This window comes from Pyrgilauda ruficollis, unplaced genomic scaffold, assembly GCF_017590135.1.
Source record: "Pyrgilauda ruficollis isolate IOZ18807 unplaced genomic scaffold, ASM1759013v1 scaffold14, whole genome shotgun sequence".
Taxonomy (NCBI): Eukaryota; Metazoa; Chordata; class Aves; order Passeriformes; family Passeridae; genus Pyrgilauda; species Pyrgilauda ruficollis.
This window is the reverse complement of record NW_024512543.1, coordinates 8,061,217-8,085,611: the sequence shown is the minus strand read 5'-3', so window position 1 is coordinate 8,085,611 and position 24,395 is coordinate 8,061,217. Positions and strand designations below refer to the sequence as shown.

Here is a 24,395-nt window from a genome sequence, read left to right as displayed (position 1 = left end):
TGAATGATGAAAAACTAATCTTAGTCTGTGGTTTTGGTGTTGGGTGTTTTTTTGCTTGGATTTGTTTTCCTTGTTTGTTCCCTACGCCCAAGTAGTTTTTCACTCTTTCAGAAATAGTTTCACTTTAATATACTTTTGAAAATGTTATGAGTCAATGCTATAATGTCATAACATTATTAAAATTAAAACATATTTTGTGACCTACTTCTTCTCTATTTGTAAGACTTCTTGTAATGTTACAGAAATTAATAGCCAACATGCCAAAAAATACAAAGCAATGTAGCTCGATTATCTCCAGCCTTTTATGAATTATCTATATTTCCATTTTTTCTAGTATTTTTTCCAGAATTGATCTCTTCTTCATTTCTTGACTTTATAAAGATGAGCACTGTGTTCACCACTTCACACATTTCTCACACAACTTCTGAGGGTTTCCAGACAAAGCAAACAGATCTGACCTTGCTTCTCTCCCTTGCCAAGATACCTTGACACGCAGTTCCTCGGGCTCAGGTGCCAGTCTGTATAGCACTCCCTTCACCCCTTTAGCAGGCTATGAAGGAGCCTCCTATATCTGTGCAGGGGTGTAGGTTCCTGTGTTAGTCCAGTGCCGCTTCTGTTTCCCCGGCTAGCTGATGTTAAGAGTGGGGGGGCGGCAGTTTTTCCCCCTGGAGCTCCTTGAATCCCAGTTGTCAGTTGTTTCGGTGCAGTATAAAATACAGGCAGCGCACACGGGTCCCAGGGAAACTTTATTTGATGGTATTTCTTCCCCTCTTTCTTCCTGGGCCCCGATTAAGGGGCCAACAAAGACTTATATCTCAGGGGAAAGTCAGGGGCAGACCCAACTTCCAACAAATCAGGAGAGTTGGGAGTAAAAACCTAGGCAGGGAATAACAGTAGTGAACCCATAAACTTCCAAGGGAGGAAAAATGGTTTTAGGAAATGGTTAAAGTTTGGAGAAATAGAAACTAGAAACTAGCTGACGACATCTCTGGGAAAAGGGTGGAGACAAAAGAAAACCAGCACCAAGGAAAACCACTAAATCACAAATCAAACCATAGACCTACTGATAAAACAAAAGCATGATACAACAGTCCAAGGACACTTAGTGCATCAACAACAACTAGAGAGCTCTTCTGGAGACCTGTTGTAGTGGTATACTTGAGGATGATGTGAACTGCAGTACATTCAAATTATTTTTGGCCCTGTTCTTTTCCTATTTTAGATAGCTTCTTTCTTACTGAGTTTAAGTTTAGTTATTAGTCATGTAATTACAGTTCACCCTTTTATGAAAAATGATGGAAAATGTACATCTGCCTTCTGCAAGTGAACTATCACTAGGTGTTTTTTTTTTTCTTTCCAGATTTGTTTTCTTGCTATCTCTTATATCCATTGCTTTTTGCAGTTAAATGTGTACTTTATCCTTTATGACTTGGTTTCAGCATCTATGGCTATTCTTTCATACTTGTCCTTAGGAGTTTGACCTGGTTTCCACTTTCTGTACATTTCCTTCTTGTGTTTCAGGTCACTGAAGACTGTGCTGCTTAGCCAAGTAGCCAAGTTGGTCTCTGACTATACTTCCTATCCTCCTACTGTGTAGGATTGCTTGTGTTTGTACCTAAACATAATTTCTTTAAGGAAGTGCCAACTCTACTGAATTCCTTCTGCTTTAGCCATGTTTCCCATGAGAACTTACCTTCCAGTTCCCAGAGTTTATTGGAGTCTTCTTGCATAGAATTCTTTGGGTTTGAATTGATCTTGCTTCTTGTTCTCCATCTAAAAATAATGCATATTATCACAACACAGTTACTCTCAACCAAATTACCTTTGCCCTCATATTCCAGACCGTCCCCTTTCTTGGTTGCTTAGCAGGCAGCCTCTTGGCAGGTTGCTTTTGAAGCACTTGGCAGTCTGTAACAGCTGCTGTAGACCCTGCGCGGGGAGTGGTTAAATGCTGCTCGTTACACCTAGGGACAGACACAGCACAGTGCTTTGGAAAGTGCAACTGGAGATGCTCACCTAGACATTCTCAGGGAAACACTGGCAACTTTTACTGGGGCATTTAATCAAAACAGAGACAAATACTATGTGTACAAACTGTTTCAAATGCTCTCCTATGAAAGCATCTGTGTGGATACAGAAGCACTTTGCCCAGCCTTAAAGATCAGGTAAGGAGATCACAAAATCTTTTTCCTATTTCCTTTCCATCCCTAGGCATAAAATTAAAATGACATGTCTCTCTGGACTGACATTTCTTTGTCTGAATCTTTGTTGTTTGTTTAGCATCACTCAGAGGCATGGGAAATCTCCACTGAGGCTGTCTGATTGGTGAGTAAAATTGGATTGTTAGCAGCTTTTCATGTCACCATGATTTTTTAAGTGTAGACAAATCTCTGCAAAGAGAGATTTCTTTTTCAGAGTTGGTTGGGTTTTTTATTTGTTTATGTATTTAGAAATTGACATAAAATATTTTAAGGCATAAACTGAGACATTGTTTAGCTTTTGAAATCACTTTGTGATGAGATTAATCTACAGAGGATTTTTTTGGCAGCCTATTATTCATTGCTATGGCTTTCCTCAGTTAAGCAATTGATGTTACAGGGATTCTGGTGCCTGAAATGAAATGCCAATGGCTTTCATTCACTTTCTGACTTTATTAAGGGTGGTATGCATCTTGACTCTTCTAATTTCAATATAGTTTGCATCTACACAGGATTTTGTCACATTTCAAGCATTTCAGCAGAAGTTTTTCAGGCTAGATATCTGCCTCAGGATATTTTTTTAATGTCTTTGAGCAAAAATAATGTACTGATTTTTATACAGGAAATCTGTGCTCTTTTTTCTTCTCTTAAATGATTCCAGCGATCTTTTCTCTAAAAAGTCCAGGTACATTGCAGATTTTGAAATAAGCATTTAAAAAATGAGGTTAAGAGTTTCCTCTTGTACATTCTCAGTGGAACCTCTTCTGCACAGGAGAGTAAACAATCTGTTTTAAAGAACAAGCATGAGCAAATTTCTAGGGGAGGTCTTGTTGGGGTTTGCTGGCAAAATAGATTCAAGGAACAAAATCAGCAGGAAAATGTGCCTTGATGACTAGTGTGAAAATTCATGTGGGAGGGAAAGAAAAGGAAAATGTGTCAGTTTAGTTTGGGAGATACTAAAATAACTATAAAAGCTGAAGTGTAGAGCCTGGAACTGGCTGTGAACAGAACTGAGAGTGAGAAGCAGCGGGGCTGTGTGGGAATCTTGGAAATAGAAGGAGAGACAGTTCTGATGAGCTGGGCTCAGAAGTGTGGTGGTTGGAGGGGGGGCTGTGAGGCTGACTGAGGAGACAAAGGGAGGAGTCTGGCAGGGAGAGCCAGCAAAGAGCTGGCTTGTGCATGAGGAAAGCTGAACAGCAGAATCAGGGTGAGATCTGATGGGTGTTTGGGAAGCTGGAAAACAGGATTTGCTGGGCGAGCTGCCTGGGGACGATATGAGAAAGGCTTTTGGAGGTGAGAATTTGCTGGAGAATGGGTTAAAATTTTGCCTGAGGAGTAGAAGAAAGGACTGGGAAAGATGGGGTCACACTGGGATGGGGGCTAAGGGAAAATCTCTGGTGCCCATGCAAACATGTCTTGAGCAGGAGTTTTGGAGTGCTGCTGGACAGTGGAGTGCAAAGAGGTGGGGGTACCAGGAGAGGAAGAGTCTGGACAGGTCATGCTAATGCTGGGAGCGGGGGAAGCAGGGACAAGCTGTGCTATGGACCATTTTCCTTCAGTGCCAGGAATGGCATCCCACATGGCCAAGTCTCACTGTTTTATTGCTGCCAGCAGGTAATACTGGTGAGTTTGGGACTTGTCACTATTGATGCTGGGTTTGCTCAGAAGATAGCAATCTGCTGCCACTATTGGTTATTCCATTAGAGTGAGTATTATAAGACTGGTCAAGGGAGCTGATTCAATCCTAAAAATTATTTTTGTGCATGTTGTTATGATACTTCATGAATACTTTTTTTGAGTACCTTTTCAACACCTGGTTTTTAAAGAAACAAAATACTCCATAGAACTTGACATGTTTGGTTCAGAGCAGGAATGTGCTCTTGAGACACTCAAGGGCTGTCCAGTAGGATCCCCCCTATCAATGGCAGATGAAAGAAGGCATACAGTGTACCAGGCAAGAGTTTTTAGGAGGAGAGTTTGGGTTCTTTGTCTGCTATGATAATCCCATGTGGTGTGGGGCACCTACATTTTCAGACACTCATTGACTGACCATTCTCCATTTTCTGGATACCTGAGCTGACTCTGGAAAGCAGATTTGCAGATTTTACAAGCATTTGTATCTGCAGCTGAATCCACAAGACTATTTTGAACTTAGAGTGTACTGTAACATCAAATGCTCTGAAATGTCAAATCTTTAGTTTCAAGACTGTTCTGCCAAAAGCCAGCAGACACTTCATTTTATGCTCTCTATGATTTAACTTATCACTTTAATCCTACTGTCTCCAAACTTCTTAATTTTTGATACTGCATGTGTCATAGTATGCTATAAAAACATGTTTCACAGAAACAGACTTTAAACGTAACATTTCTGCTGAACAGCTTGCCCTGTAACACAGAGGTAAGCAGAAGGGAAAGAAAGAATAAGCCTAGATTCATTTAGGAAGAGAGAAAAAGGTATACACACAGTTTTTCAGTAAGTGTCAGGATGTTTCAGGCAAAGAGGTTATTTCTGTAAAAGAGCAGACACCGAATCACTGGTGATGGGACTTGTACATGATTCCTGTAAGGGAGTTTTTGAAGGAGTATAAAAAAGAAAGAGTGGGGGGTAATGAGAGTAGAGGTATGGTTTCAGACAAAATTAGTTTTGGATCCTGAAAAGAAGATTCAAAATCTAGACTAGAATGAGAGGAGAAGCTGGAGGAGATAGGAGCAAAAAGGAAAATCATTTAAGCAGAAATGCTTTGTACTCACTGGAGTGTAAAGAGGGAAAGAGAGGTCATAGCTGTCATCAATTATGGTTAAGGATTACTAGGGGTGGGGACACAAGGTGGACAGCAAACAGGAGTTTGCCTGGGGGTGGTGTCCTAAGTAACTGGGACTTTTACAAACAGTTTTGACTATGCTATTTGGTGTGCAATGGCAGGAATAAATGAATCAAGCTTTCACATGGAGGTGAAAAGCAGGAGGGGACAAAGAGGATCTAGGTCTGAGACAAGGCAGACAGACCTGAATGGCAAGGAAAACATTGCTATTACTGACATTAACTGAGAAGAGAAACATGGGAGGTGACATTAAGGCATATGCAAAGGCAGAGAGTTAGTTATACATGTGACAAAGCAGAGGGATTTTGTGAGGCCCATTTCCTATGAAACAAGTTTGGGAGGAGATCATTCATTGCCACCCTGGCTAGGGTGCATTGTTCTAAGCTTTTCTTCTGTTCATCCTTTTTTCTCCTTTTTCTTTCTTTCCAAGTTTTTTTTTTTTTTTTTTTTTTTTTTTTTTTTTTTTGGCTTATCTAGATTCCATAAAAGAAAGCAGTGAAGTTTGTTCCCCTGTGATTGGTTTTTCAGGATTTAAATGGCAATTGACAAGTGCATGGAATTTTGAATTAAATGTTTAGATAAAAAGGCCCCACAGCCCATTACCAGATGCCAGGCACCAAAAGCAGTAACAGGGCACTGCCCAGTCCCCTGGGGCTGCCCCCACTGCCCACAGCCCAGGACCCCATGTCAGCCTCCTGAGGCCACCAGTTCCTGCCCCAGCGATGCTGCAGCAGAACGGGTATCCAGCTTCCCTGGTCCCAGCCAAGCTGGGCCCACCCATGAGCCAGGTCTTCTCACTGAACCTATCTCTTAGAAAATCAGAAGCCTGTGACCTTTCTGGCTGCAGTTCCAGGAAGAAAAAGAAGTACAATTTCGATCACATACTAAGGGCTGGGTTCCAGTGCAAGAGTGACTGCAGTGTATATAGTCTCATTCCTTTTTAAACATCCGTGGTAGTTTATTGGATAATTAGCATACGGCTTTCTATATTAATTTATTTGAATTTTTTCTTCTTCATCTTCACTGAATTGTACTTTGTGTCTTTTTCAGTCCAGTTCTCAACCTCCCTTTTCCACAACTTACTTAGAGCAGGCTACAGAACCTTTCTATTTCCCTTGGCCGCCAGCTCTATCATTTTTCCTTGGGTTTCTGCTTCCTGCCTCTCTTTGGGAGCTTTTCTGTCAGACTTGCTGCTGCCTTTCCCCATGAACTCTTTTCTTTCTCTTCCCTTTGGTCCTTTTCATCCCCAAATTGGCTCTTCCTTTCGCTTGCTCTTTTGTGGACTGGTTGGTAATAGTTTTAGCACATTGGCATTATAACTGGTGTTGGCATCCCTGAAAGGGAAAACTTTTAGGAGTGATTTTAGGTGAAAAATGTAATGGCTCTGTAGGTGCTTCATAAACTTAATCCATAAATGGGGGCAGCAGAGGAGAAAGCAGGAACTGTTTCTTTGTTATCAGGGCTAATGACAACAGGGGCTACCAATATGATGTATGAGAAAGTAAAGCTGAGCTTTTGATACTGCATGAAAAATGACAGATAACAAAAAAAGTTTGGAAGGTAAGACAAGGAGATGATATGGAATTAAGTAGAGAAGGAAAAGCTAAAAGGCAGGCATAGGAAGTGGTGTAGTGACAATAATAGGCAGATTAATGATGGCAGCAAGGAAGGTATCAATACAGTTGCTGAGACCAGAAAGAAGTTTGATGCAGTAATGGAGGTCTGAGGTGACCACAGAACAAGAGTTTTACATGGTTATGGAAATGGTTGCTTCGTACAACCTCAGTGCTGTGTTGTTCTGTAGGACAGTCTTGCCAGCCTTTTCCTCAGGAGCTCCCAGCCTATCCCATATGTTGTCTCCCCACTGAGCTTCTACCCATTCTCACATAACACAATTCAACCCTTGCTGCAAATGAGATGTTGCCAAATGCTGTCTCTTATTGGCAAAATGACCCAGATCAGACACTTTTTCTAGCCCTTGGCTGTCTGTAACTTGCATGAGTTTCCTAACCCATTACTGATGTCCCACTTCATGGACAGGCCAGCCTGCCTGCTAAGGATCCACTTTCTGGAGTCTTTGTCCCTCCTGTCCACCCATCACAAACTGTACAGAAGCAAGGGTGCTGCAGATTTGGTTGAACAAGGGTCTTGCTCTTGCAATTCACTCTGATAGAACAGCACACGCAGAACTGTGCCCAGAGCTTGGTTTTCCTGTCCAGGCTGCTCTTGGGGGCTTTCTACCCACCATCCCCTCCTCACCTTCTATGTACCCATGCACATATCAGTATGTATGTATTTGCAGTTGTCTTTTTGAAGGGATTAACAGGGCTTAAGTACAGAATGGGGTTCAGCAACTGAGAATGTTATCTGTTTTCAGAGATTTTTCCCTACCTTCCACTGAGCTGCTGTACTGGTACTTTCTTTTACTTCTGGCTTCAAATGTATCAGGAACACAAATAAGTATTGTTGTAATTTCATTTTTTTAGTCTGGAAAGTTCCACTTATCAAATGGGTACAGAGGACCACTCCACATGCTCAGCTCTGACCAAGGTATGTCTGTGAAAAACTAGCTTGAGACACACCTTTGTAAGTTTATTATCAGAAGAGGTGAAATCATTATCAGCCTACTTAGTTAGTTTACTTGGAGCAAATAATATGCCAGTGTAACTGCTATTAATGTGTTTTGGAACTATTCATGTGTGTGTATATATATGTACACACGTGTGTGTACGTGTGTTTCTGTACTTGAGTAATAGGTGCCACACAAAAATACTTAACATTATTCAACATTTCCAGCTATAGTACTTCTTATTGTTTATGAAAGTATAAAAATATCCTAAGGTTTTTTTTTTTTTTTTTTTGCTAAATTTCTTTAAATACTGAAGATTTTGCAATTGCAATGGTTCAGAAGCTCCAGGAGAAGTATCAGGGAATGCTATATTATGAATCATTGTTTCAGCAGTTCAAGGACAGAACAGTGTACAAGTGATACCTATGCAAGGCAATGCAACCTATTCCTTTGGTGCCTGTTCTAGAAATAAATCTGCATGGCAGGAGGAAGAACTTCAGTCTGAGTGTGGATGTGTGGGTCATATACTCATGTGACTATTATTGAAACATCTTTGACTATTTCCCAACTGAAAGAGTCCTAGAGATTTTCTATCAGATCTTGTTTTGGTCAGGGGGAAAGGAACTCATCAGAAACCCAGAGTTGGTGGTTGGATAAGTGTGAGTGGTTGGGGTGTGGCTACACATGCTCAGTTAAAGTACAGACCACTGACCGACTTAGGGGAAGGTTGTAGAAGGTCTAGTATCACAAAATGTAAAGCAAGCATGAGACAAATGAACCAGTAAAAAGCAATTTAACAGAAAAAATATTCCAATAACTTCAGCATATGACACTTTTTTTGACACCCCTGGAAGAGTACAATACAGAGATGGAGAGCTCTTCTGATCTCTTCTGAATCTCACCTGCCATGCAGGGGATGTGCATGTAGGTTGCCAGCCACCTCCACACCCAGTGTACCATGCAGAAAAGGGAGATGTTGAAAGTAATTAAAAGCAGACAATTGTCAGAAGTTTCTTGAAGTAAACAGGATGGGAAGAACATTTTATGGTCAGCAAACTTGACAGAGTTATGAACAACATGATACAATGTTTTTGGGTTTGTTACTTACAGTGTATTTATCGGGAAGAAAAGAATCTTTTAGGGCCTCAGTGGAATTATCAGAAGTGCAAAGAAGGCTTGAATTCAGTAAATATTTTTAATTTTATGAGGGTTTCAGGCCTTTTTGCCATTTTGCATGCACACGAGATGATTGACATTGCTTTCTCTAGTAGTCTATTCCCCATTTGTTACCACTCTTGGCATGAACAATTGCTGTGGTTGTTCTCATATAGAAACTTTGGATTATGTTACAGGAAACAGATGTCACCAGACTTAGTATTTTTGCTTGGCTTTGGTTGATTAAGGCAACAGCACTGATGTAGTGGCTTTAGAACTGTATAAAGCATTTGACATGACAGCATGTTCTGGCTTAGGAGCTAGAAAGACATCAAAACAGCTGGATACACACTGAAGAAATTAAACACTAATTAACTGACAGGCCTCAAAAAGTCTCCTGATACCAATCCTTCTGAAAGACTCCTGGAAGGAAGGATTCTATAAGGATCATTCTTGCTGCCCGGCTTACCCTTTAGTAATGACCAAAAAAGAGTACGAAAATGATTTTTGATGTAATTTGCAGAATCCAGTAAGACATGCAGATATTAAAAACATCAAGCCATAGCTATGTATTGCTGATTTATAATTATGTGATCTGAAGAACAAGGCAAAGCCAACAGTGCAGTATAATATTGTTATCTGAAAGATTTTATGCTTCAAAATTAAAAAAAAATCCATCTCTCCCCCATGCTTTCCCCCACTATGTACAACAAGAACAGTGCAGATTAATGCCTTATATTTAATTTTTAGGTATTCTCTTCTGGGAATGTGTAAGATTCAAAGAGATATTTAGATCCCTGTCTCCCTGTTTCCTATTTTGCTACTTTTCAGTATAAGAGGTTTCTGCTTTTTTTTGTTTCATGAGTCTTATGATGCTGTCTTTCCGTCTTGTCTGGGAGTGCCCATACTGCTGCCCTTTAGTTACAGCAGAAATAGTCTATTCAGTATGAACTTCTTGTTCATAGACTCACCACTCCTTTACAGAGGAATGTTTTGGAGTTACCTAAAATCACACTTAATTTAAGGTAGGATAAGGGAAAATGCAAAGAGAAGTATTACATCTTGAACAGCAGACACAATACATGGGAAAGCCATAATAAATATAAGGAAAAGTTTGTCTCATTTACTGACACTGACACCTACTGACAAAGGTGCTTTCCATTTTGGATTTTTTTCCCTCCTTTTTAATTTCCATGTGACTTGTCCCTCTTTGACAAAATGGATCTCAGAATTTTCTTTTGTCCTCTTCCTCAGGTTTCCCTTAGGTGATTTTCATCAGTGGAAACTTTGTGTTACACAGAACTCCTTACTGAGGTCTCACATCTGAAAACATCTTCTGAAGAAGGCTTTGGACTTCACCTTAAGGTAGTTTCATGTCATGTTGACCTCACTAGTTGAGGGCAGTGTTAACTCTTACTGCCAATCTGCTCTGTGAGGTTTTCTAAGGAGTCCAGAAAGATTTCACCTGTCATGTTGGAGCTTGTTCTATCCCTTGTTATGGTCTGATTGTTCTCATGAATTTATTTAAAAATTCTTTTGGTTCCACAAATATGCGTAAGTCTTTGAAGAAGAGTTGTCTCCTGTGTTTAACTAGCTCCTAACAGCTTCTTTCCCCCAAGGAAGCAAGTCTCTTCTGTTTCCCTGTGGTGACTCATTGACATGTTTCCATATGAAATATGTCTTATAGCAGACTTTATATTCTCTAGTGGTAGTGTAATTATTAAATACACATGATACAAATATCTAAATAAGGTAAAATTCATCTAGTTAATTTTCTGATTCCTGAGACAGGTATGATAACATTCTCTGAAGTGACAGCATTTAAAGTGAATGAAGCCAGACATCTTTCTCCTAGGTGTACTCTAACAAGGAGTCCATGTACTGAATTATTTAGAGTTATATTGATTTTAATTGTTTCACAGTGTAAAGTTGTGTCTTCAAACTGCTTCTGAAAAAGAATAAAAAGGGAATACTCAATCTTGGCCCTCACAAGATCAATGAACAACCTGACTGACTTTAGCTGACCTTAAAAATGGCCTCTGATGCATTAGGACTCAAGGATCACATCATGAAATGAGAATTGATGTACAGTGAAGGAAAGGTTAAAGACAGATCTTCCCATAACCTTTCCTGTAGCCTTTACAATGGTCTTATACAGCCAAGAAAATTAAAATAGTATAGGCTAAATGCCATTGTTTCTAAGAATGCTGCATTAATTTGAATGAATATTGTAACGTTTTATTGTAAATACAAGCAAACTTTTAATACAGAGAGAGTGAATAGTGTCCCTCTCCATTCCCCAGGTCATACCTACACTAAAAGAGATTTAATTGTCAGTAATGCTGTTACCTCTATGAGTCTGCAGATATTCTGGTAAAAGTGTGTGATATCAAAATCACATATCAGCCCTGAAAGGAGGAACCCTTGAGCTCAAGTACAGTTTCAGCAATGTAACTGGTACTGCTTCCACTGCTATCTCAGAACATGCCAGAAACCAGAAGTGCTCCTACTGTATCTTGCAAAAACAAAACAAAATACGAAAATTTGAAAAAAAAATTTACATCCTAAAGGAATCCAGGCAATGATGTGTTTATTGCCAGCAGGTTCAGGGTGAAAACTTGAGAAGTGGGAAAAGAAGACAGTACTGTCTGACTTTTTTGATTGTGTGGACTTTATGGAACAGAAAGAGAATGACGTTTGCCAGTAGTCATTGTTTTGCAGTTAATTTTGCAAATTCCACTAAAAGCATGCTGATGGAGAGCTCGCTTCTCGGTGAAACAGAGTAATATTGCACAGAGGATTTAGATAGGTCTCTCTCTATGAAGTGCCAGGCGACAATGAGTGAGCACAAGAGAGAAAATATGTTCTGTTGGACTGCCTTCTTTCTTTCTATCTGGGAACATGGAACAACTCCTTTTCTGTTTTTTACCACTTTCTACATTTCCTATTGTACCGAACCATTTTGGGGCTCTTCTGCTGTGCAGCAATGGCAGCAAACATATACACCATGCAGTGTCTTTGGAGGGGGACAACGGGAGAATTCAAGTTAGTGGTGTGGATTCTCTGTAGGAATAGGGAAGAGTTTCTCCTGCAAGTATTTATTTGTCCAAAGTACAAAGCTTCAGGGCAATAAATGGAAATAAATTCATCCTGAATGTGTCCTGGTCTTTGTGGATACAAACTGTTACAGGTTATAGAGATCTTTGTGTTCCCAGACTCTAAAGATCATAAAAAAATACAGCTTTGTAATTCTAAATGAAGTTATTGTTCCCCAATAGCTTTAAAAGACAAGGGAGGAGTATTTGCTCATAACCAGTTCATTGTTCTGAAAAAAGGAGGAATTTTGGAAGACTTCAAAATGGACATATTATTTATCTATTTGGTTTAACAGTATAATTGTGGTGAGTCTTTTCCATAAGAGAATTTTTACTTATCAGTAAAATCTGTTTTTATAGGGCTTGAAAAGTCTTTGTGCTGTCCTAAACTCTGTAGGAGATATAGGTGTTATCTTTGTTATATCAGTCATACAAAATCTAACCTGAATTATCTTTCCTTGTTGACAGAAAGACAGATTTCCACTTTAGACACCACGTCATTTTCCTTCCTGTGAGAATAACATGAACCAGAAGGTGTTAGTTTTCCTTCTCCCAAATTTTGTATTTGGGCTATTTCTTTTCGGGTTTTTCTGTAGGAGACAAAAAAATCTAACAGGTGAGTAAAGAAATTACCAACAAGATTTAATGTTTTATAGAAAGAGAGACACCTTTTCCAAATATGTTAGAAAGTAACTATGGAGCCCAAGATAGAAACAATACTGTGAAAATATCCAAGGCCTAGTCACTTGTCACTGTGGTAGTTATCTCAGAAATATGTGAGAGGAGAGCACTACAAAAGCATGATGTTGGAACACCAAACTTGCTTAGACTAGTACTGCTAACGTATTGAAAGTTTTCATTTTAATAAATATTTCACTAAGGAGGGTTGTTTATTGCATGTTTGCCATAGTCTAGTCTGGTTACAGTAAAAAAAAATAAATTAATTTTAGTATCTCCATTAGATTTTGTGTGCAGGGTGATAGATTGAGTGCTATGATTGTCACAGATAAAGAGATTTATACAAGCCTATTTCACTGAAATTGTTTAAATTTCTTCCTTGGTTACAGATGCTTTTCCCAATCTTACTGAAAATTGGCTGGCAATTCAAAATGGTCGGAAAACCACACTGGCTTCTGTCTGCCTGAAGAATAACCTTGATAAACCAAGAAGCAAATTGGATTCTCGTGTTGCAAACCAGCTTTTTGTGGAGCACAAGCATAAATTTATCTACTGTGAGGTGCCTAAGGTAGGCTGCTCCAACTGGAAGAGAACTATTTTTCTTCTTCAATCAGACTTGAATGCAGAAGCTTCTGAAATTGAGCATGACAACATCCACCATACCTCACTAATCAAAAGGCTGGTGTCTTACCCTCCCGCCTTACAAAAGGAATTTCTAAGCAATTACACCAAAGTGATGTTCACCAGACATCCCTTTGAACGGCTGGTTTCAGCTTACAGAGACAAACTCCTGCACTCTGAACCATTCTACAGTACCACTATTGCTAATGAGATTAGGGCAATGTTCAGGAAAAACAAAAATTCTCCTGAAAAAGTGAGTTTCCAGGAGTTTGTCAACTTCATTATTGCAAAACCACCACATACTCTTGACATTCACTGGAAACCAATGTTTCTGCTCTGTGATCCTTGCAACATTCACTATGATATTGTGGGTAAGTATGAAACTCTTGGGTTGGACTCTCAGCATGTTCTGAAGGTCATTGGTGCACCAGAGAGCCTGCAATACCCCAGCTTGAAGAGATATGGCTCAGAGAAAAGAACTGATGGTGATATCACCTTAGAGTACCTCAGACAACTGACCTCAGAACAAATTGAGAAGATCAAAAAATTGTATGAAATGGATTTTTTTTTGTTCAACTACACTATGAAATATGAGGATTATTTTTCCCAGAATGACTAATGTAGGTTAAGCAAAGAGCAGTTTTCTTTGTACAAAACGGGTGGATCTTGTCCTCACAGGTGCTTGATAAGTGGGTTGTGACTGCTGCTGAGGTTATCCTGGAGTTTGTACATATGGTTTATCATTCTAAGGACTGTTATATAAAATCCTTGCCATGATCTCTTGTTCCATGCAGACCTTTACCTATTAAAATTATTGTCTTCCTATTGATCTTTAACAGCATATGTTTGTTTCATGAAAACTGTACATAAGTGATAGATTTTGGTCCATTGGTAAAAGACATGGGAAGGATGAAGAATGTTGTATTTTAACACTTTTTTAAATTAGAAAATTGCATAAGAAGCAATAAATAATCTGCTTGAGAGTTAAACCACTGTCTTCAAGAGCCTTGATCATAAATGCTGTAGGAATGGAGCAAATAAGTTCAGATGCTTGAAGCTGCATTACACAGAACCTAATGCCAGGATATCTTCCTGTCTAGCAGTGCTCTCATCACAGACCATCAGCCTCATCCCTTAAGCAGCACAGTTGTCAGCATTGTAGCTCTTAAAAATCTTCTGAAGAGCAGATCTGGCATTCATGGTGACCTTGCAAACTCTTTTCACCAGTTTTGTAAACATTTTAGCAGAAGGTCTGAAAAATGCATTGGAGTTTTTTTTAGAGACATAGTTGGAGGTACCTTCTAAACTGTTCAACTGGGGTGGTACATGATCTAAAATCTCAGTGGAAAGGTGATTCTTACTTATTCTCCAAAAGCACTTAACACCCACTCAATGGACAGGGCAGTCAGTGCAGTGGGGACAATGTTTGGGCTTTCCCATTTGTGCTGCTGGAATCCACAAGCCCTTGGTACTTACCTGAGCATGACACCTGGGAGGAGCTGGGTAACCTTAGATAATGCATTTGTTCTACTTGTTGCTTTCTCACATTACAGGAGAATGAGTGCAAATAAATTGTGGAGTTATTGTGAGGAGAACAAGGAAACGTGGGAGAAGCAATTCAAACCATTACCCCCTTATTATATTCCTAGGTGACTTTGGTTTTAGATCACTGAGGGGTCTATAACTGCTATTATATTAAGCATAAGATTTGTCTCCTTTAAAAAAATCTATTGTCTAGTCATGTTCAAACATTAATTTGAGACCACATTAATTGTAACAAGTTTTAGCAACTAATTGTGACTATTGGCACCATATCTAGGGGATCAGTCAGTCTCTCAGCAGCTAACTTGAAAATCTCTCAAATGCACTTGGTTCCTCACAGCTAAATCTGAAAATGCATAAAGGCTGGCAGAGTCTTGGACCCAAAGGTGGCTCTCAGCTTCTCATCAGATACAAAATAAGTTAACCACAGAGTAGTCACCAATCTGTACAGCCTTTGCTGCCAGCAGCATGGGCAAGGGAGAGGGAAAAGGAGACTGAAAAATTGACACAGTGGGGTTTAAGTTATGAGGGTCTGGAGGAGCCCTCACAGTGCAGGAAGTGGGTTGCAGGAATTATCTGCTGCCGTGGGAAGGTGCAGTGGTATACAACATCAGTTGGAGACAGTGATCAGGTCACAGTGACAAGAGAAGGCCCAGAAAGAAATGCTTTCTATCCCCCTTGGCAGCAGATTGTACAAGCCAGGACTAGCATTCAGTACATCTGGCGGGTCTTGCCTGGCTGACTGTTTCCTAAATGGGGCAGCTTTGGCACAAGGAGAGATTCAAAGTGAGAAGACCAAACAAGAACAGCAAAACCATTTGGAAAAAAAAAAAGGTTATGATTTTATGCAGAATGATTCATATTTCTGCATCTTACCCTCACCATCATCACCATATCTGGTGTCCCCATAACCCTACTATCCCCTGATATCAGATTGTTCATGCTGCCCTGGTAACTCTGTAGTTTATATAAGTTTTTCTTTTTCTTTATTTGTTAGTTTTCTTTAGTCAGAGGAAGCTGGAAATTACTCCCATCAAAGTTAAGGCTATGCAGAAGGATGCAGTCTCTCTTTCCTGAATCAGAGCTACATGCTTCAGATCACGCAGAGGCAGAGGGGAATAAGATTTGCTTCATAACTCACTTCTACATGAGAGATCCCTCCAGAGCTATATCTGAAGCCGTAAGAATATCTAAAAATTCATAAGTACTCTGGCACCCTCATCCAGCCTAGGAAAGCTCTGAAGAAATGATACTGACAGACTTTTATAGATGTCTTTGCTATCAGCACTCAGTGTTAACACCCCCCCTCCAGTTTCTTGCTGTTAGATGTGAGTGGCTTTCTATTCTTATTTCCTCTTTCACAGGTTCACATATTGTTCCTACAGTGGTTGCAGAAAAATTATGGCTAATTCATTCATCACAAGCATTAGTCAGTAGCAGAAGGGTATCTATTAAAGCAGAAAAATCTCTGCAACTATTCACAGCAGACTGAGTTTTGCCATTTGCCTATAGTGAACTGTAAGTAGCACATTGCCTCAGCTCACTGGCTGCTGTAATGCCGTTTAGCTGGTGTAGGTCTGAACTAATAAAAGCTGCAGAGGACATGTATGTGCATGTGTGCCCATATAACAACAGGTGTAAAGTCTTTCCTACAAGTGCGCTGTCCAGAATAAGGCTCTAAGCTGGGCTAGGCTCCCTCCTGACTTTTGCCCAGAGAATAACCCTCAGTGGAGCTTCTTTCCTTTGGATGCTAACCCTTGGTGGTGTGTTCCTGGGAGGAAAATGGATTCTTGCAGTTGGGAGCAAGGGTGGAGGCAGTGTGGTGAAGGTCATGCCCTGGGGAGGATTTGAATGTGGAGGGAGTGCCATAATTCATCTTTTGTTTTATTGTTATATGCCTGCAATATAATCATTGCAATGTTCATTCCTGATTACCTTAATAAACTGTAGAGAGTTAACACATTAATCTATTTGTTCATCCTTCTCAATAACATCTGTTTGACAAACAAACCCACCTCAAAGTTGTTCTATCAAATCAAAACAAAGGCTGCACACTATTAGGCAACAATCAATACAAAGCTTCTTGCCTCTGCTTTGCTGCGTTAATATATCTGGCTCACAGAAATTTTAAAGAATTGAAAGAATTAGCAAACACTAATGCATGCTCCAGTTTGGAGAAAAAATGCAAATAAGTAGAAAAAAATGAAGAGAAAAAAATCTTGCAAAGTCAAGCTAGCATCTTTCCCACAAATAAATCTATCTATCTATCTATCTATCTATCTATCTATCTATCTATCTTATATCAGCAGTGAGAAAATAAGAGACTTTTCCCACTCTCATAGAAATCCTCACACATGCTTTCAGGATAGGTGTTCACAAACCTGACATCACACTTTCTTCATGGAAGTATAACAGATTAACAGATGATCTGTGTCTGTCAGCAATGGAGACCATGTCACCAGCTGTTCCTTGAAGATGTTTCCTCCACTTTAAAAACAATTATTCTGCCTGCAAGCAGTCCTAATTTTCCACAGTTTTGAACTTGAGTCTTACCAGGTAAACTGTGATTAGTGGTTTCTTGCTCAGAGAAAATTAGTGGTTTCTTGCTTGCTTCAAAGAGCAGGACAGGTGTGAAGAGAATAAAAGATGAGAGCAGTGAAACTTCAAATGTCCTGTGTTCCACAGAAGTGTCTCTGACTAATGCCAAGAAGAGGAAACAGCACCCGTGCAAGTCATTGCACATCAGACAAACTGCAGTACTCACTGCTCACAGTTACAAGGTGATTCCATTTCTGTGTTTAGTGTTAATAAGTCAAAAGCTTTTAGCTTGATGATAGCCAGTTTTTTTGGCTTGTCTGTCATAGAAGTAGAAAAAGAAAATTAAACAGGAAAAGAAAAAGACACCAACACTCCATGGCCCTGCCTTTGGCCTGACATGATTTCTCTCTGTCACAGCAGTTCTTACCTCCCTTCCTTCCAGAATTATAATTTAGGACATGCTTTAGTTAAAAACAAAAATTATTGAATTGGGTGGCATACAAAAATCAATGTACACCAAATAAAATCAAAACAGGCAGAGAATTTACCTGATAGAAATGTCTGAAATTTCAGGAACTTTCTCTTGCAGGTTCTGAACAGGTATCAAACGTACACAGGGGGGCAGTTGCAATGATGCTTCTAGTAAGAACTATTTTTATAGAAAAAGCTCAAGTGATCATAAATCCCAGTCAGTATACTGAGGCTGAAATTCCAAATGAATCAGCAGAGCAAAAATGAGTGATGTATAACAAGATCAGGTCTATGAAAAGGAAATGGCTCCACACTGTTTCAGCACTACCCATGTACCTCACCTTTGCTCACCACTACAAAAACATTTCCTTTACATCTTCAGGATCCTGGTTATGGCTTCTTTTGGAGATGTACCAAAGCTTAGCAAGATTAAAAGGTTTTCTCAGAAAGTCCCATTCCCCATAACCCTGTAAAGCCATTGTTAACAGGATTATGCAGCATTTGTGGAGTCCCACCAAAGGAGCAACAATCCAGCCACAAGTGGGGCTCAGAGCAGAACTTAACATGAGTACCCAAATCCAGGTAGGCATATTCCAGTTCATATTTCTATTCTGTAGCAGAACTAAGAGGAAAGCTCTTTATGTACAAATCTATGACTAATATCCCGACTCTTACCTCACTTGATTGTGTTGTCCTCCATTTTTTCCCAGATCCCTTCTTCAGTATTCACCTGAGCTGCATGTATGGACTCCTGCTGAGTTCCCACAGCTGGGGGCCTCCAAACAGGTGCTACAGATGCTGACTTATTCTATCACAGATTGTTGTCAGGTGAATTTGCTGGATGTATTTTCAGAAGGGTTTTTGTGTCAGAATGTTCTTCAAGCACCTGCTCCACCCGTTAGATATTACCTACTACAAGCTGAGATGTAAATACAAAGTGAAGGATGTTTTGAAGGCATTCCACCCCCTTAAAAATAAGCTCATCTTCTGTTCAGATAAGTTTAGTCGTTAAGGAAGAAATCTCTTTTGGGGATTTACATCAGGTTTCAGAGGCCTCTGTTAATCATAAACCAAAAGCACCAGGAAACCCTCTCTCATGAGGGGCCATCATTCTCTACAGGGTTAAGTTTTTTTTAAGGCAGAGATGTGTTAAGATTGGTCCTTAGGGATGTCTGCATGGCAAAAGGGCCCCTTAAGATTTTTAGCTTGAAATAAGCATGGAAAAGTGACAAATTTAAGAGAGAATCCACCTGACACCTGACATTAAACTATTGATTTTAGGTCCAGTCTATCTCAGAAAGACAGCACAGGCAAGAAACAAACACATGGGAAAAGCAAAGAAATTAGTATAAGCAGATTATTATCCTGATGATAACTTCTGGCTAGGAACTTTAACTCAGGACTTTGCCCACAATGCCAACTGCTGCCTGCAGCTGGCCAACAAAGCTCTTTGTCAAACACCTTAGCAAGCCAATATTTCAGGTTTTGCACGCTGACAGTGTTTCATTTCTGTTCATCTGTGCTGCCCTCCTTTGAGTTCTCTACAGTTCCAGGTGTTTTCCAGCTCTCCTGGAGCACCCAAAGCTGGATGAAAACCCATGACTACAGATGTCACATAGATTGAAAGTATGAACCCATGTATGCCACATATTATTAAGTTCCCATTTGTACTCTCAGTTCAGTGTTAATTCAATGCCAACCTTTGTAGGAACAAATCACTTATTGTGATTTAAAAATGGAACCATGATACTCCATGAAAAACATCCCAGGAGTTGAGATGAGTATTTTAATCCAAGCTCTTGAACCTGGACTGTTCAAACTCTCCAGCCTCATAAGGCCAGACTTTTGGACGTTGGGGTTTCTTTCTGTTTCGTTTTTTTCCCCCTGTTGACAGCTAGGACCCTTGGAATTTAGGCAATTCCGCCCGAAGTCTTTGGAGCAAGTATCCAATTATCATCCGCGTCCATATGGGGCCATCTGGTGGAGAAAGGGGCTCGGTTGGGGAGGTTCTCCCGGACAGAGGTCCTTGATGGGGACTGTGTTTCACTTCTACTTTTTTTCTTTCCTGAAGCCCTGTATCTCAAGACTCTCATGCCTGTTCTTTCTCTCCCTCTTCTTTTCTCCCTTTCTCCCTCTGATTATCTTCCTCTTTCCTTGGACAAAAATTCAGTTTCAACTTGACCACCAGTGGCTTTCTTGTCCCAGTAGCTTTTTTTACAGGCTTATCACAAGCTTTCCTACCTAACTTGCTCGGTGGTGAGGACTGAGCAGCTGCTGACACTGGAAGTTACACTGTGCTGTCCCAGCAAGAACTTCTGTTTCTGTACTGCACTTAGCTTCTTCCATGGTGAAAGCCTACCTTTGTAAATTTTTTTTCTGACCTGTAACTGGGCAGGAAAATACGGCATTATTGATTTGATTTATAATTAAGCTCTAACTGAACTTTATGGTTTTATTTTATATAAAATTATTTATGAAGACAGTTAATATTCATTTAATTATACTTGGAAAGGAGTTTTCTTTTATGTGTTGTGATTCAAATCTGTAATTTTTTCAGGAAGATGTTTATCCATTCAGTCTCTGAATATCTCTTTATGAGTTTTATCCTCATGACAACCTTCAGGTTGTCATTTGACAACCTGAAAAACAAGTATGGCATATGTTTATATAGGAATATGTAACCTGTCATTAGGCATTTTCTGTATAAAGTGCAACTCAATACCTCCATTATTAATTTCAGCCAAAGTTCTGCTGAACATGATGAAAGTGGAAATAACATTGTTTTCCAGGAATCCATATGCATGCATATCAAAGTGAAAATGTTTTTGTGACAATTACAGAAAACTGCCTATGAGAGAAATGCAATTTCTAGAATGAAAATTAAATCCAGCAAACAAACTGCAATCAGTGTCCCTGTATTATCTCAGCCCAGTCCTTCCATTTCTGAAGGTGCTTATGCTCTCAGAGGCATTTTGTCAAGATCTTTGGCAAGACCCTTGATAACATTATAAGAGAAATAGGATTCATTATTACTCCAACTGATATACAGGAAAAAAACCACTACAAAAATATTAGCTTCCAGTTAGCAAATATTGTAACTAACTGTATTAGCCACACTTATCAGCTTTGTGAAACAAAACCCAAAAATTGTTTCTTCAGCTTGATAACAATCCCATTAGGGAAGCAGAGGTCTTCTGCTGGTATTTTTGAAGAGGATGTATGTTTCTCTTTGCTTCTTGTCTAGTCACTGGGCAGCCTTGCAAAATTGTACTTACCTGAGGCAACGATGCATTGGATGCATGAATAAAACACCTCTGACAATTTTTCTTCATTTTGCTGTATTTTTTCCTTAATGTTAAATGCTACATTAATATATTTTATGCCAGTAAAAGCCTGGAATATTTTTCCGCTGGTACTTTTGCAGGGCTACTTTGTTTATCAGTGTTAACAAATTGTGCTACTAGTCCCATGGAAAAGATGAAACAGTGGAAAACACCTAGAGTTTGGGAGGCTGGAGGAATGCTTGGTTACTGTGCCACTTACTCTCTCAGAGGAATTAGACGAATTTGCTGAAAGACTGGCTACCCCTGACTCATGGTTATGCAGCTCCTTACAAGGAAGAATGGTTGGTTTATTTATCTTGTTGTCAATGTCTTTTTTCTAGCAATCTGCTCACATGGAAAGAGAAACAGATGGAAACCCAATGTAATGATCTACAATCCCAGTTTAGTTACTGAAGAGATCTCTGTGTGCTCTTAGCAATGGTGGAAAGCAGCAGAGACAAAGGCACCTCCTGGCCATCTCCCCAAGTTCACATACTGGGTATGATGTCCTATGGGATGGAGTATCCCTTTGCCCCGTTCAGGTCAGCTGTCCTGGCTCTGTTTCCCCCTGCCCGGCTGTTTGTGCACCTCCTCACTGGGAGAGCCTGGGGAACTGAGAAGTCCCTGGCTTGGGGTAAGCACTACTCAAACAACAGTGTGCTGTCAACATTATTCTCATACTGAATCCAAAACTCAGCACTGTTACCAGTTACTAGGAAGAAAATGAACTCCATTCCATCTCGGCGTCTTGAAGACAGAACTACAGACATAACTGAGTACAAACATTAGGTTTTGTGCTGGTTTTCACCAGCACACCATTGTGTCACAGTTACAGTGCCTGGCGGTACCGAGGGGAGCCCTCGGCCGGTCCCGGGGCGCTGAGCTGTCCGCGGTGCTGAACCGGCCCGGCACGGCAGCTGGGTTAGCGGCCAGGCTGCGCACCTGCCTCCCTGCCTGTACTTCATTCCTTCTGCTTTTGGTGAGTTTCATAGACCACTCTTTTCCCTGACACGTTTATGATCGACTGGAGGAAGTTATTATGGAACGCACTCCTTTGCAACGCTCTCTGCCTGAAAAAATTCCAATACCTGTTGTGAAAAACTCCTTGAAGACAGTGACAACATGGACATATTTATATTAGTGCAAAATTGGTTCCTATGACCTCAAGTGAAGAAAGTACTTCTCCCAGGCAAGTAAACATAAAGCATGCAATATTTGATTTTATGAAACAGAAATGTCAAAAGCCCCAGAGAAAAAGTTTCCTCGGTATTTTTTTCAGATTATTTTACTTTTTATTCTGTCTTGCATTACTGTTTTTATTCTACATTTGAGTTGATTCCAGAGACAAACTGTCAAGTCTCGTGAATAAAAATCTCTGTCAAGTTCTGTGTCATACTGTCGTCTAGTCCACAAAGCTGGACAAATGTGTGTGCCAGCAGGTGCTGGGAATACAGAGGAAAAAGTGATATTTGTAGGAGACATATTGGCACTAATGTGGAGCTATGGTCATGCCAAAGAGCACCTTTATATCCTAAAAAACCCTCTACAAACCATTTGGAGTCCTTTTGCACAAGTACAAACAGACCCTTACATTAAAACAAAGCTGTTTGCTTGTTGCTTAGTAGTTACTCCTGCCTAGATTTTTTTCTTAAATATACACTCCTGTGGCATCATTCATCTCACTAGGGTGTGTCTGTGACCTTTCAGGATATGTTTGATTCTTAATGCAGCATTATCAAATGAACTGGCAAAGCAAACTGTGTGGACAAAGAACTATTAGTGTACTTAGCTCCCCTACCTACAGTCAAATCAACTGGCAAAGCAAACTGCGTGGACAAAAACTATTAGTGTACTTAGCTCCCCTACCTCCAGCATCCAGGTAGTAAATTTTCAGTAAGAAGTTTTATGAGTTTTCCAGAGATTTTCCTCTCACAAAGGGAAATAAAAGCCTGTGACTGTTGAGATATAAATTTTTGACCACATTTGGGTAGAACACCATTAAAAAGACTATTTCAATTCAGCTACCATGCCAGATTGTTGTAAAAAATAATAGTGATGGTTTCTGTGGAAAATATTATATTTAGTTTAAATCTTCATTAAAATCTAGTTGTTTCAGACTTGCAGTTTTTTGTTTTGTTTTGTTTTGGTTTTTTTTGTTTTTTTGCAATGTACTGAGGTTTTTCTAATTTTATTTGGTTTGCATATATGGGGGCTACAGGAGTGGTTTCTTTGAGAAGCTGCCAGAAGCTTTCCCTCTGTCTAACAGAGCCAATGCCAGCCAGCTCCAAGACAGATCTGCTGTTGGCTGAGGCTGGGCCAGGCAGTGACTGCAGAAGTGCTTCTGGGATAACACATTTGAAAAGGAAAAAAATGTTATTGTGCAAAAGTACTTTAGACACAGGAGAGAGAAGTGAGAATATGTGAGGGAAAGAACTGCACAGACACCAGGGTCAGTGCAGAAGGAGGGGCAGGAGGTGCTCCAGGAAGCAAAGCTCAGATTCCCCTGCAGCCCATGGTGCAGACCACGGTGGGACAGCTGTGTCCCTGCAGCCCCAGAGGACCCCAAGCTGGAGCAGGTGGATGCCCAAAGGAAGCTGTGACCTGCTGGAAGCCCAGGCTGAGACAGGCTCCTGGCAGAACTTGAGGACCCATGGAGTGAGGAGCCCATGCTGGAGCAGGTTTGCTGGTTGGACCTGTGACCCTGTGGCACATCCAGGTTGGACACTGTTCTTGAAGGACTGTGACTCATGGAAAGGGACCCACACTGGAGCACTTTGTGAAGAACTGTGGTTTGTGGGAAGGACTCATGTTGAAGAAGTTTGTGGAGGACTGTCTTCCGTGGGTGAGGCCTCACACTGGAGCAGGGGAAGGAGTCTTTCCCCTGAGGAGGAGACAGCAGCAGGAACCATGTGATGAACTGACCATAATCCCCAATTCTGTCTCCCTGCATCTCTGGTGGGGAGAAGGTAGAGAATTTAGAATAAAATAAAGCCCAGGAAGAAGGAAGGGATGGGGAAAGGTGCTTTTAAGTTTTGGTTTTTTTTTCTCATTGTCTTAGTCCAATATTGATTAATAATAAATTCAATTAATTTCTCTAAGTTGTGTCTGCTTTGCTTGTGATGGTAATCAGTGAGTAATCTCTCCTAGGCCTTACCTCAGCCCATGACTTTTCATTATATCTTCTTTTTCCTATAGTATAGTTTCCCTATAGTATAGTATATATTCTTTTCCTGTGTAGTTGAGGAGGAGGGTGTTAGAGTGGCTTTGGTGGGCACCTGGCATGCAGCCAGGGCCAAACCACCACAACAGTTTATTCCTTTAAACGTCTCAGTGGTGGAATAGTCTTTTGCTGAAGATGTCTTTTAACAATAGAACCGCGATTT

At 40.2% G+C, this 24,395-nt stretch overlaps 1 protein-coding gene across 1 annotated transcript; it reads left to right on the top strand.

The window, feature by feature from the left end:
• Window positions 1-3,414: 3,414 nt before the first annotated feature.
• LOC121349401 (carbohydrate sulfotransferase 8-like) lies at window positions 3,415-13,963 on the top strand. Its single transcript, XM_041459740.1, has 4 exons — window positions 3,415-3,491; window positions 9,999-10,109; window positions 12,308-12,455; window positions 12,907-13,963. The coding sequence occupies exons 3-4, from the start codon at window positions 12,362-12,364 to the stop codon at window positions 13,755-13,757; spliced, it is 945 nt and encodes a 314-aa protein (XP_041315674.1). The 5' UTR covers window positions 3,415-3,491; window positions 9,999-10,109; window positions 12,308-12,361; the 3' UTR covers window positions 13,758-13,963.
• The last annotated feature ends 10,432 nt before the right edge of the window (window positions 13,964-24,395 follow it).

What these genes read in the sequence shown, in the direction of transcription:
- LOC121349401 (XM_041459740.1), top strand. Translation starts at nt 12,362, where the DNA reads ATGAACCAGAAGGTGTTAGTTTTCCTTCTCCCAAATTTTGTATTTGGG. An exon ending in GAGACAAAAAAATCTAACAG is followed by an intron (nt 12,456 to 12,906) that starts GTGAGTAAAGAA and finishes CCTTGGTTACAG; the next exon opens with ATGCTTTTCCCAATCTTACT.